This window comes from Chelon labrosus, assembly GCF_963514085.1.
Source record: "Chelon labrosus genome assembly, chromosome: 17".
NCBI lineage: Eukaryota > Metazoa > Chordata > Actinopteri > Mugiliformes > Mugilidae > Chelon > Chelon labrosus.
The window spans coordinates 24,990,508-25,004,107 of NC_140350.1; the positions used below are offsets into that span (position 1 = coordinate 24,990,508).

At 41.0% G+C, this 13,600-nt stretch overlaps 2 protein-coding genes across 2 annotated transcripts; both read left to right on the top strand.

Annotated features, from left to right (window-relative positions):
* The first annotated feature begins 112 nt into the window (after positions 1–112).
* On the top strand, positions 113–7,503 carry fam114a2 (family with sequence similarity 114 member A2). Its single transcript, XM_084564931.1, has 14 exons — positions 113–374; positions 1,481–1,747; positions 3,122–3,221; positions 3,320–3,421; positions 3,696–3,814; positions 3,920–4,054; positions 4,151–4,315; positions 4,438–4,561; positions 4,646–4,731; positions 4,887–5,006; positions 5,361–5,485; positions 5,598–5,670; positions 5,938–5,991; positions 6,277–7,503. The coding sequence occupies exons 2-14, from the start codon at positions 1,505–1,507 to the stop codon at positions 6,376–6,378; spliced, it is 1,548 nt and encodes a 515-aa protein (XP_084421057.1). The 5' UTR covers positions 113–374; positions 1,481–1,504; the 3' UTR covers positions 6,379–7,503.
* A 975-nt stretch (positions 7,504–8,478) lies between these two features.
* On the top strand, positions 8,479–13,586 carry cnot8 (CCR4-NOT transcription complex, subunit 8). Its single transcript, XM_084565121.1, has 8 exons — positions 8,479–8,645; positions 10,301–10,510; positions 10,649–10,842; positions 10,959–11,120; positions 11,304–11,448; positions 11,587–11,697; positions 12,356–13,403; positions 13,457–13,586. Exons 2-7 carry the CDS (start codon positions 10,394–10,396, stop codon positions 12,482–12,484), a joined length of 858 nt encoding a protein of 285 aa, XP_084421247.1. The 5' UTR covers positions 8,479–8,645; positions 10,301–10,393; the 3' UTR covers positions 12,485–13,403; positions 13,457–13,586.
* Positions 13,587–13,600: the final 14 nt, after the last annotated feature.

Below are 13,600 nucleotides of genomic sequence, written 5' to 3' on the forward strand. Positions count from 1 at the left end.
TTTAAATCCAGATATTTACAATTTCTGCCAGCGATCAATATATATGCACAATTTATTTGTTAACAGTCATGTTAAAGTCTCAAATTCTTTTATTGTGAAGATATTAACCGGAACTCGTACATTGCAGTGTTGGACGGACCAGACCTGATCTTTGAAAACAAAATGTGACGTGGCTAATCCTTGTGGACAAAAAGAGCAAGAAAACCCGAATCTTTCCGGTGTTTACTGGAGATGTAACGGGTGTTTCACGTTAAGATACTGTCGCTCAAACCGATAATATCGCTCTTATCGTTAAATCTGTACAGGAAACTGCTGGCAGAGACTGTAACGTTAAGCGCTAGCATCAAGACTTTGACAGCTGAGCCAAAGGAAAGGTGAGTTTATAGCACAGACGGGGAAACGTGTGTGTTGTTTTTATTGACTAAATAAGTTATTAAGCTTACAACAACCTTAAATGTTTTCTGATGGATATTTATTAAAGGCGAGTAGTTCACCAAATCTACTAGCAACCCTTTTATGAAGCTGCATGAAACACTGTCACAGCATCAATAACAACAATACTACGAATTAGTGATGATGACATATCTGACTTGTTTTATATATATTATTGTTATGATATATTACTGTTTTTGTATGTTAGGACTTTTATACACTAATATATTGCTCACTGTGACTCATCATTACATAAGATAAATAGTATTCAGTTTATTTTTTTGTGAATTTGACTCTTTGGAGTCAGCAGTTTGGGTTTCAGAAAACACAAAGTGCACTGACATCTGACAGCTGGGCTGCTGTTCTCCAGGTGTTTTTAATGGTGACATCGACAGTGTCACTTTGACCAAAGTTCAAGCAGAGTAGGTCAAAGCATGCAAAAACTAAATGAGCACATAGTCAGCACAAAAAAACAAAGACGAGGTTAAAGCAGCTCTAAAACTAAATTAAATGCCAAAGATTACAAATGATTTTAAAGAAGGGATTTAAAAACAGGCAGAGTCATGTGGTTGCAGGAAATCAGGGATATATGTTCAGTGATTTGTATGCAAACACTAAAATCTTAAAATCAATCCTAAAGAGAACAGGGAGCCATTGATGGATGGGCCAGTGTGGGGGAAATTACAATAGTCAAAATGAGATGAGATAAAAACAAGCATGACCCTTTTAAAATCTTTAACAGAACTGAACTTGACAACTGAATTTATCTGTTAAGTTTAGAATCACCGTCACACCCAGAAGCTAGGAACCCCATGTGAGGAGCTTCGCAGACACCACTAGGTCCAAATCTCTGGATCTCAGTTTTACTCTCGTTGACATTCAGTAAACTAAAGGCCAACCAATGTTAGATGTCCTTGAAAACAGTCCACTAGTTTATTAAAAGTAATAAAAGCTGTGCCTTCCGGTATTTTATATTTAGTCTAGAAGTGCCTCAGGTGTTTTCTTACACACACGGTGTGATTCCTTTTGTTCCTCTTTCATTCTGCAGGCATGTACTGAGACACTGGATAAGATGTCAGACAGCGAAGCTTCTCGTACGGCAGCTGAGGGTTCAGAGGCGGCGGCGGCGGCGGCGGCAGAGATGCAGGGTGCTTCTCCTGCTGCGACGCCCGACAGCTCTACCCCGTCCACGCCGGACATCACGAGTGATGTGGCCCCAACGAGGAAAGCAAGGAGGAGACCGGAGCCCAAACCTGCAGCTGAAGCTGAAGTTGAAGTTGAAGAGAAGCCAAAAGTGGAAGAGCAGCCAGCGAAGGTAGCAATGAGATCATTCTTGTTCTGCAAAAAAAATGGCAAAAACAGACGTCTTCTCCTGTATTTCATGAGGCAAACCTTTATACAGCCGTCACCAAGAAAGCTGTCTTTATGTAGCTTTAACATTTGGCTATGACAGTTAAGTAAGGTCATATTCCTCATAAATCAAGCTGGGTTTAGAAAACAATCTTCTTCTGAAAGATACGATAACGATTTATAAAATCTTCAGATTGATTTTCTAAATGTATGCCATTTCCTGCATCCTCTCATTACATTGCAGTGTTGCAAGACTGGTTTCTTATGACTAGTCTCGTGTATCACGTAACAAGATTAGTCCACTTGTGAAGGATCCAAAACATGACAGAAGCTCCAACTCTGAGAGCACCGTCAGGCCTGCAGGCTGATGTCTGGCAGCATTTTGGATTTAAAAAGTATGTCCACAGAGACGAGCTGGACATGTGCAAGATGTGATGCCACGAATCTCTGAAATCAGTGACAACGTTAATGATGTGAAAATCTCTTTCATAACTACGCAAAATTGTTTTGAAACAGAAATATAAAAGAAAATTGATATGGGGACCTTGTGAATCGGAATCGAAAAGATTCAGGAAATCGGTAGCAACACTCAGCCCTACTAGTTGTTTTCCTTCTGGGAGACATTAAAGGTTTCTAAAATATCCTACTTGAACAACAGCTTCTTTGTTTAATCTTGTCCCTTAATCCCAGTAAATGTGACATAAGTGAAATTATGACTGATGAGTGTGTGTCCACAAATACATTCTCACCTCCCAGGAGAAATCTAATGTATGAAATGTATTTTTTAGCCAGTAGTAAAAAAAGTAATACAGAAAAAAACAGTAATAATTGCACATAGCACACAAGTATAAATGTATAACTGAGAAAAATAAAATAAAATATAGACTGTAAACTTGAAATGTAAACTTAAAGGGAGTAGCTCGTATATAAAAGCATTTACAAGACTTATTAGACTTAGTGTATCCTATATAGACCATACGCCATGTGCATTATCTCTATGTATTTGTTATTATTAGTTTTTCACTTATATATGTTGTTATAAAATTTGATAACAAGGCTTCATAATGACGCTGCTGACGTGGGTAAGTCATATTATCTGTCTCCTCATTTAGCGACACACACAGTTGATATTGTTCTGTGTGTCTTATCTTTCAGTTTGTTTAAAATCGTTTGCAGCTTCTTATAACACCAGGGATAAACCTTATCTTGTATCACTAGATTTGTCCACTAACCTGTAAAGACACCAAAGGTCACGCTGTCTTACCATCTGTTTCCTGCTCTGTGTTAATACTTTCCTTCAGCTCTGATTTTTCTCCTGTCCTCATTTCTTCTCTCACAGCCGGCCAGTGAGTCCACTGTGTCCCAGGGTGGTTGGGGTTACTGGGGCAGCTGGGGGAAATCCATCTTGTCCTCGGCGACAGCTACCGTGGCCACCGTGGGTGAGTGTCCACCACCTCACCCGGTCTCTTTAAATACACATGGAGAACTGTAAAGTGGTTGTTCTACATGTTTTGTTTATTGTGTCGCGTCTGTTCAGGCCAAGGCCTCACTCAGGTTATAGAGAAGGCCGAGACGTCGCTGGGAATCCCTAGCCCGACTGAACTGTCGGCGCAGGTGGAGGAAGAACAGAAACAGCAGGGTAAGACGTTATATGGTGCACTGTGACAGTAAGACTCACCTGTCAACTAAAAACCAATCCAGGGGAGCATCTCATGAAGGTCCAGCTGTAGACAGCTCGCCTTTCTGTAACGGATAACTCCATGTTTCACCTTATTAAGTAATAACTAGTAACAGGGCAACACATTCAAAAGTTTTACTAGTAAAAGCTTCACAAGGCTCCATTCACCCATCTCTAATAATATATAATATAGAAAGTGTGTCCAAACATTTGACTGGCACTGTGTGGTGGTTAGATTCCTCCCCTGTGGGTGAAGCCAGCGGTGAGACGGACAGAGCGGTGGGAGATGGATCATCAGCGGTGGGTAGTGCAATGGGAATGCTGTCGTCGCTCACCAGCGTCGTGCAGACCACAGTAAGTCCACGTGCACAGACGCCTTTTGCACTCGGGCGGCTGTTAAGTTTTACCCGTCCACAAAATAAATCGAGGGTCGCTAAAAAAACTAAACCTCGCTCACAGGGTAAGACGGTGATAACGGGCGGTCTGGATGCTCTGGAGTTCATTGGGAAGAAGACGATGGATGTGATCGCGGAAGGTGATCCGGGCTTTAAGAAAACCAAAGGACTGATGGTTAGGAACTCCACCCTGTCTCAGGTGGGCATGAATAAAAGAGGGAACATGCATCAGATTTAGGCGAGAGGACACAAGAGACGCTTTTAAATGACCTTTAACTGTGTCACTGTTTCTCAGGTGTTGAGGGAGGCAAAGGAGCGAGAGGAGCTGCAGACAGCAGAGCAGACGTCTTCAGATTCAGAGAGGAAGGTGGTGGCCCACTACGGGATGCTGTTTGATGAGTTTCAGGGTCTGTCTCACCTCGAAGCTCTGGAGATTCTGTCTCGAGAGAGCGAGTCTAAGGTACGGTGGAGGTTTCTCAACTGCTGCCGCTAAATAGACTGAGACACTGTTATCATGAGTCAGTGTAATCTGGTAAAGAGCTGTCATGTGACTTTGTTTCTCTGTCTGTCTGTGTGCTGTAGGTGAAGTCGGTTCTGACCACTCTGTCCGGAGATGAGCTGGTTCAGCTCAGACAAGAGCTGGATCGTATCAAAGACTCTTTCTCACTGGTGGAGTTTGATGATGAGGAGGTCGACGAGAAGAAAGGTAACATCAGAGTAGAAGAGTGATGCACAAATGCCAGCATGATAGCATGAACGTCGTGTGAAATAAATCATTGTTTGACTCCAGATGACGACGGTTTAGAGTTTGAGAGGGAGTTAACGGAGGCAATGGAGGGCCTCAGTGTTTCTGCCACAGCCAACAAACTCAGCAAGGTAATGTACCTCAGATACTTCTGGGCTCTGGGCTCCTAACCCTGCTTTTATTGTGTCCACCTCCTGGATGTCTTCACATGTTCTGTATTTCGAGTAACTGGTGATACACAGCTGAGCAGTCTACTGTGAAGTCATGATCTCTGACGTTCTGACAGGCCTGTAAGAGCGCCTGCAGCCAGATCACTGACATGACCAAACCAGAGGAGGAGGAGGAGGAGGAGGAGGAGGAGGAGGAAGGGAGCAAGGAGGACGCCAAGAAAACATACTCTGTGGAGGTGTGTTCATTTATCACTATTTACCTTTATATCCTTGGTGGTAGTTAGCCTTCCAATTTATATCGACTAAAGAAAAGCTGGAGCAAGTATGAAACCAGAAACATACCACTTCCTTGCAGAATAGGTGGAGGAATGTATTGAATTATATTGCACCTTAAGGTTTCATGAAATTATGCAAGGTGTGACTGTTGCTAGACACCACAGGACACCCTCAGAAGGAAATCCTATTTGGATGAAAATGTGTTTAATCGTGTAAACGTTTGGTAGATTTGTTGTATCCTGTACATTTCAGTCCACACAGTTTCCTCTGCATCTGCTTCCTGATCCATTCAGCTGTCTGTCTGTTCTTGTCAGGAGGTTCATGCCGCAGCGATCAGAAGTCTGGCGGAGCTGACAGCTCGCTCCATCGAGCTTTTCCACAAACTGGCTGAGATGATCCTCTTCTCCAACGGCAGCACAGAGGCCAGCGTTCTGTCCCAGTAAGACAACAATGTGGATTTTCTGTCTGAACATGTGTGGAGACGAAATGCTGCAGGGAGCGTGAACTGAATGTCTGATTCATTCATTTATTTTTAAATTGTCTGTCCTCAGGCTAACTGTTGTCCTGTGTAAAGAAATCTCTCTGCTTTCCAAGAAGTTCACCTCTTGCTTAACGGCAGCCGGGGTAAGTCAGCTTTGAGTTTCACAAGGATGATCCAGTTAGATTTAATGTGTTTAAGTTGAACATGTTGTGAGAATATTAAAGTGAGCTAAAGCGTCTTTTTTGTTTGTCAAAAGAGTGGAACCTTTAAAAGACTGTCTGCTTAGCTTGTAAATGACTGTTCTACTTTACATTATCAAACTCCAATTCATTTTTTTTACTGTACTTCCTGTGTCTGTTTTGTTCACCTGTCAGCCGATTATTATTCCACCTGAATGTTCTGTTTTACAGTCGAACGAGAAGGGAGACGTCCTCAACCCACTGATAACAGGAGTCTTTTTAGAGGTTTGTGTCATAATTAAATGTGCGTCACACTTTTATCACAGTCCCACAGAGGTAACGTCTCTCTATGGTTCTGTTTGGGTTAGGGTTAATTAAACAAAATACTGTCTGTTGTCTTGATTAAACACTGAAAAAATACCATTTCATTTCTATAAAGTCATCTAACGATCCAAGAGAACCATTGAGGACAAGGTGTATTTATTTTATAGGTGTTGCACATATGAGAAATATATTTAACAAACTTCATGTCTTATGTTAACGTGTCTTATGAATCCTCTTCCCACACAGGCGTCAAACAGCGCGTCTTACATCCAGGATGCTTTCCAGCTCCTCATGCCGATATTGGAGGTGTCTCACATCCAGAGGAGAGCCGAATCCACGGAGCAGTGACCTGCCACGACTCTGGGACTCTCAGCAGAGATACGGACACATCTTTAAAACCTTTCAGGAATGGTCTGCGTCAGCTTTAACACCTGGGAGGAAACGCGTGTTCTCCCTAAACAGTGTTAACTTTATGTGCATTGCTGGTTTGTTTGTAAAACAGTCAGTGGACTTTCTGGAGCACAGGAGGAGGAGAAGAAGAAGATGGAGGTCTGGATTTACCAGTTCCAGTCTGAAGAGAACAAAATGGATTTATAATAATGATCAGGGAGTAGCATATTTGTTTATTTGGGGGTTTTTTTGATCCAACAAGTACACTAACATTTTCTTCATGCACTTAAATTTAAACTCTCAAATTTGCCTCAACAAGTAATTAGCTTTAATAAAAATCATTTCAGTTTTTAACAACCTTTTAATGACCCTTAAATACGGAGCTAACAGGCTTCAGGCTGTCTCGTACTGCAGCTCTGTGGCTTTCTGTTTGATGGAAGAAGTTTGTTTTCATGCTTTCAATTTTGCTTTAGTGCTTCTCTCTTTTTTTTTTTTTTTTTTTTTTTTAACCTCTATCTTTTTATTGGCCCCATTTTTACGCCTGTATTAGCATTCAATAACCACTGACATGCTTCAGTTGCTCTCTGTATGCAAAGAGCTTCCTGCTTCTGTTTTATTCTTTCTTTAGACAGCATCACTGAGGAGATAGGACTGAAATGAATAAACTGAATATCCTATCTCATCCTGCCCAAATGTCTATTTTACTCCCTGTCAGCTTTTCGTGTAACTATTTATCCACTAAAACAGAAAATGTTCTGTTGCATTTGTGTTCCTGTCAAGTAAATAAAAGGCAGTGTACAGCTTTGAGCTTCACAAGTCCTGAAACAACTGACTAAACTCACACTAGTGACGTATACAAACAAAAATAATTCTAAAGTTAATTTTCAGTCGTTTAAACCTGCCTTCCATCTGTCATTTCATTTAACCTCAGATGTTCATCTGACGAAGAGTCGCCTCTCGACCACAGAGTGTGGTGTGGGCATCTACAGTTATCTTATTTTTTTTTCTTTGCATTATAGAACTATATACTGTACTATATGTAAGGTATTTGAGATGGTCTTCAAATAAATGTGCTTTCTTATAGGTGTTTGTGGTGTCTGTTGAAATTACAGTTTAGGAAGTAACCCTAGAACATTACACATATCATTATTTGCTATTACGTAATAATTACTACTCTTTAAAATAGCATTTTAGTGTCGTCAAAGTAGGCGTTATTTTGAAAATGATATACACTTCTGGATCAGATATTAGATAGATGCTTTATTAATCCCAAACTGGGAAATTTCACTGTTGCAGCAGCAATGTACAGGTACTCAGTGTACTATACATAAAATATAAAAAAATGAACAAATCTATAAACAGTATTTACAAGAATAATAAGATAACTAAATATTAAAAAAAAAATTAATTGTAATTGTCGTGGAAGTTTTTCCTCTGCTGCTGGTGAAGAATGAAATGGAGACTTCTGCCGGCCGACAAGGTTTTATTTTCTTTGCAAAGAAAAGGTCAATCAACACGCGAGCAGTCAAAAGTGAAGAAAGACCCCGAATGTGGGGAACCCTAATCACTTATACCTGAGGAACACCCCATTTGCATCCCTTTGTCTGCTGCAGGGGTGGCCCCACTGGGAAATGTTGCCACACCCTTTTGTCTATTGCAGGTAGCGACGCCGACCCCCCGTTGGTGTGTTTTACACTTGGAGCATCCTGCAGGATCTTGCACTTAAGCGCAAAGCCGAGTCCAGACATCACAATCCACATAGACAAAAGGGCCCAGTATCTCACGTTAGGAAGGGGGAGGTCGGCCATCTTGAGTGGCCGAGACAAAGAAATTAAAATTTCTATTACATAATTCAATGAAATTAACTCACAAATAAACAAAATGTACAAAATGTGCCAGTAAGTCCAGTCCAGTGTTATTTCTGTCACACACAGGAAAGATTTCCTCTTTATTTTTTTAATAAATAGTGCTGTTGAATCTTTCGACGTCTATAGCAATAAAGAACTATTTTTTTATTATTATTTTAGTTTAATTCAATCTTTATTTCTCAATGTGTGTATATCACCATGTGGTTAGTGTTCGTCGTTATAAACTCCAGTACAGTAGGGGGCGTTGTGCCCATTTGTTGATCCGCCATTAAACGCAAAGAAGAAAGAACCGGAAGAAGAAGAAGAAGAAGAAGTGCTATCAGTTAGCTTGGCAGGGTACGTCGAGGAAATTCTCAGGTAAACCTGTCTTATACTCGTGTATTAATAACGCCCTGGCATGTTTTAAATTTAATTAGCCGGAGCGAAATATAGAAAAGAGAGAATCCAGGACTGGTTCATTTAATTCTTTGCTCCTGTGATGTTAGCTTCCTCGGTAACTCGAGGGTTAGCTTGTAGCCGTTAGCTTGTAGCCGTTAGCTTGTGCTAGGCGCTCTCTGCTGCTGCTTTAGTCCCTCGTTGTTGTTGCGTCGTTGCTTCGCATTGGTAGAATTTAAAACTGTGCCGCTACGAAAACTCCCCAAGATGTTAAAAAAATATTAATAGTTCCAAAACAGCTTTCAGTTGAGGCGTGTTCTGTCATGTGTGGTGCCCTAGCCATCAGTTGGGTTAGCTAGTCTGGTGATATAAACATCCGTTAGCATGTCACATAAGTTATCATTAGTTTATTGTCATGGTAACACACAGTTAACTCGGGTATATGAATAAAACATATGAAGTTAAGTTATACGTAAGAGTACATATCAGACGTCTGTCTCCACTCATCACACACAGTTTAACCTTCACTTCTGTGAAGCAGTTTATCTAGAAGAGGTGTTCGACTGTGAGTTTGAGCAAGGTGTCCCTAATAAACTGGCAACTAAAGAAATAAGATGAAGTCGTGCACCATGCATGTCCTGACCTGCAGTTACACACATCTACTACTAGTGTTTCTAGTTCTATAAAATATAAACCGAGGGCAGGAAGATTACAAGACTTATACACTAGCTTGCCAGTTCATTAGGTACACTACACTCCTGCACTGAATCCTTGCTTCATGAAGGTTGTGGTATTCAGAATTTTGTTTTGAGCTGTTGATTCAACTGTGTTTTCACTTGAGGGGCTGTGGTTTGCAGTGCTGTTCAATTGCATTCTGTTGCACAGACACATGTTCCTATAATTTTGCAGCACCACACACTACACCCTCCAAAATGATCATTCAGTTGAGCTACAACATTTCTTTACACCGTTTCAACATTAACTGAGCATTATAACAGTCAGAAAGGAGGGTTTAGTGCACGACTGTTAGATTAGAATGTATTAATGTACCTAATGTTTTAGCAAATGAGTATTTTTTTGATTTTTTTGCTTTAAAACTAGTGAAACTCCTCAGATTAGTGCCCTAAACTCAAAGAATATCTACTGATATCTCCAAAAATAAAATCATAGTAATACCACAGGACACAGAAAAGCAACACGTTTGATATTTGTCCTTTAAAAAAAAAAAAAAAAAGCATGAACCGACTTAAACACAGAGAAGCTTCTTTTCCCTGATGAACATAACAAACAGAGCATAAATTATTAATAATACTCATTCTGTTTTATTAGAATGCATTTGTTTTCACCAGTGAACCTAATGAACTAGTGAGTGAGTGTATTTTCCTTATTTTGTCTAATATAACTTTAAATAATGTAGTCTGCCGTAAGACATTACTCTGAGCTCTTAAAAGTTGTAATGTATATTTGAAGTTATTATTCACACTGTGGTCATTGATATTTGGTCAAAAATCTAAAGCTCCATACAGGATACAGTTATTTATTTATTTTTTATAGCAGTTCCTTGTTCACCCCTTTGTGTTTTCCTGATATCATTCTGTTGCAGTGAGCTCTAACTTCTTCTTTTGGTCCTTTCCCAGAGTTGCCCGTTTTGCCGTTGCACTGCCTCCCCATCAACCCGTTTTGCGAGTGCTGCTGCAGGATTGTTCAGGATCTCCACCTGACCTGCCAACATGCCTGCTGCACTTACAGATTCCAGTCAGATAATCTGTGAAGTATGGGCGAGCAACGTGGAGGAAGAAATGAGGAAGATCCGACAGATTATTCAAAGCTACAATTACATTGCTATGGTAAGAGATGCTGTTTCAGTGTGTGACCTAAACATGTAATTAGTTCATATTTTGTAAAAGATTCTGAACATTTTTGTGTAGCCCATTACTTTGTTGTAAAGTATAATTAGTAATAACTTTGCCTTTGTTGTTCACCAGGACACAGAATTCCCTGGAGTGGTTGTCCGGCCGATCGGCGAGTTTCGCAGCACAGTGGATTACCAGTACCAGCTGCTCAGGTGTAACGTCGACCTCCTGAAGATCATCCAGCTCGGCCTCACGTTCATGAACGAGGAAGGAGATTATCCCCTTGGCACGACGACGTGGCAGTTCAACTTCAAGTTTAACCTAACGTAGGTGGCCCGTCTGCTGCTACGTCGTCTTACGTTCGTTTCCCAGCCGTCCAAGCGTCTAGTGTCCCGTCTGTGCCTCAGTAACTTAAGCATTCATTTTTTTTTTCTCCTGACAGAGAAGACATGTACTCACAAGACTCTATAGACCTGCTCCAGAACTCAGGCCTCCAGTTTAAAAAACACGAAGAAGAGGGAATCGACACGCTCTACTTCGCTGAGCTCCTCATGACGTCTGGTCTGGTGCTGTGTGAAAACGTCAAGTGGCTCTCCTTCCACAGGTCAGCCTGTTTGTTGCATGAAATTTTCAGTTACTAGAGACACAGCTTTCTGTTCTGAATCAATGTAAACTTCCAAGTAATCCATTTCTGTTGAGGAGCTGGTAGCTGTACTTCAGTTTGAACCCCAGCAAACATCAGTGTTGTCAGACCATCCTGAGCTGAACCCTGTTCTCTGTTCCCCAGCGGGTACGACTTCGGCTACCTGGTGAAGCTTCTGACAGACGCCAGGCTTCCAGAGGAGGAGCACGACTTCTTTCAGATCCTCAACTTGTTTTTCCCCGCCATCTACGACGTCAAGTACCTGATGAAGAGCTGCAAGAATCTAAAGGTACCGTAGCCCTCGTACTCGCATTCAAGAGGTCACTAAAGTAATGCTGGATACCTCTGGTTGTTTGGACATATGAGGCAACACACGTGTGAAATCATATCAGTGACTGATTCCTCTGGATGCTGTGGCTCTGTGCAGGGAGGGCTACAGGAGGTGGCTGACCAGCTGGAGCTGAAGAGGATTGGGCGACAACATCAGGCTGGATCAGACTCGCTGCTCACAGGCATGGCTTTCTTCAGGATGAAAGAGGTACAGATACACCAGCCGGCCTTCACTGGGGCTCAGCGAGGTTCTCAGAGTTCAGTTTGCTGAATGCTAATCCATTATACACCGACTGTGGCAGCGGAAGGTGATAACGTCATGTAGCACAAAACAGAAACTTGAAAAGTTCTTAGATGAGACTTCTTTAAACTTAACAGAAAAAGGCACACTTTATTATAAGTTATTAGTTTTATTCGTATTGTTAACGAATTACTTTTACAAAAAAACTTTTCAGTCAGCAGTCTTGTTAAAAAAACGCTCATTGATTTCAACTTAACTGTTTAGAGTCCTGTTTCAAATCAGTATGCACCACATTAAAGGAGAGATGTGAAAGTTGAACAGTAAGTAGTTTGAGAGGATCCAAAGGTATAAAGTTGAATTGGAATCGGTTTTCATTCGCTAATCCTATTTATTATATTCATAGAAATTTAAAGACAGTAAAATAAATGATGTACACTGAGAGAGGACACAATCAGACACTTGACCGTCTGGACGTACTATTAGGATCTGTTAATACTGGTCAGGATTTACTGATTTTCTTCAGCTTCTGAGTCTTAGTAACAAGAACAAAACCTGCAGTGAAACAAACGTGTCGTCATCTCACTGAAACGTGTTTTATTTATTTATTTTTATTTTTTGTGTTCAGCTTTTCTTTGAAGACAACATTGACGACGCAAAGTATTGTGGGAGATTATACGGCCTGGGCTCCGGCTCCACCCAACCCCAGAACGGCATCTCCGGCTCGGGCCAGGAGGAGACCAACAACAAGCACTGACCGAGCGCTCGACTCTTCAAGTGGAATACGCACTTGTTTTAAAACCCAACCAGCAGATCGGCCCTCAACACGACCCCCCCACCACCACCCCACATACACACGACTCGACAGTTTCTTTAAGCCTGTGACAGCGGATCCTTCTCCTTCACAGGCGCGTTCGTTTTTAGTTGCTTTTTACCGAGTATATGGTCACATATATCCATTCCCCTTTTTAAAAAGAAAGTTCTCTCCTTGTACAGCATTAGTGGCACCTTTGGTTACAGCATGGGACCAGCTCCTGGATCACACTGTGATTTTAGACCAAACTTCAGTTCGGACTTCTCATCAGCAGGACTCATGTCTTCTTGCAGGGATTTTGTTTTTTCTTTTTTAAGTTAAAGCTGGAAGGGCCTGTAAATGAAAGTGTATAATTTTGATGAAAATAAAAATGTTTTAGCCCTTTTTCCACTTCCAGAAACTTAAAGCAGCGGGCGTCGGTGTGTAAATGAGCTTGGTTATGCATGTGTTGTAATGGGCAAACTACTGTCGTTCTGTACATTCACCCACCAAAACCAGACATGTCGTGCTTACTATTGTTTTTACATTCTACATTGTTTTAAACAGCTGTATATTAAATTGTTTTGTATTTTCGATGTAACATTTAGTCTTTCATCTTTTCTTTACGACGCATCCGTTCACAGACAAGAAGCTTCAGCAGAATGACGGTTAAAGGTGGAAAAACTCTGAAGGGGAACGTAAAAACAGATTCTGACTTTCTTCTTTTAGGTTTATAACCTCAGTGGGGATGATTAAATGTATTCTGATTTATGTTTCAGACAAAATGAGACATTTTAACCCATTTAGTCTGTGTAAAATGGAGCTGGAAGTTTTTAATATAAAATCTGTTTTCACTTTAAAAAGGCACAAAGCTGCTCATCAGGTTACTGTTAAGATGAAGCCAGTCAAAGTGGACTTTAAATGTTAAATGTCCAGTTAGAGTTTGATGTCAAATCGACATTAGCCGGTCTAACCAATCATATTTTTTAGAGTATTCTCCTCGTTTCATAAACGTTGAAGGAGATTTGATCAAGCAGCTGCCAGCGGCCGTTACCTGCGTCTCCTACGTTGGCAGAAAAA

Bases quoted from the DNA above. Each gene is read 5' to 3' on its own strand.
- fam114a2 (XM_084564931.1), top strand. From the start codon at position 1,505: ATGTCAGACAGCGAAGCTTCTCGTACGGCAGCTGAGGGTTCAGAGGCG. The intron at 4,732-4,886 runs GTAATGTACCTC...ACGTTCTGACAG, and splicing joins CAGCCAACAAACTCAGCAAG to GCCTGTAAGAGCGCCTGCAG. The intron at 5,007-5,360 runs GTGTGTTCATTT...TGTTCTTGTCAG, and splicing joins AGAAAACATACTCTGTGGAG to GAGGTTCATGCCGCAGCGAT.
- cnot8 (XM_084565121.1), top strand. From the start codon at position 10,394: ATGCCTGCTGCACTTACAGATTCCAGTCAGATAATCTGTGAAGTATGG. The intron at 11,121-11,303 runs GTCAGCCTGTTT...TCTGTTCCCCAG, and splicing joins AAGTGGCTCTCCTTCCACAG to CGGGTACGACTTCGGCTACC. The intron at 11,449-11,586 runs GTACCGTAGCCC...GGCTCTGTGCAG, and splicing joins AGAGCTGCAAGAATCTAAAG to GGAGGGCTACAGGAGGTGGC.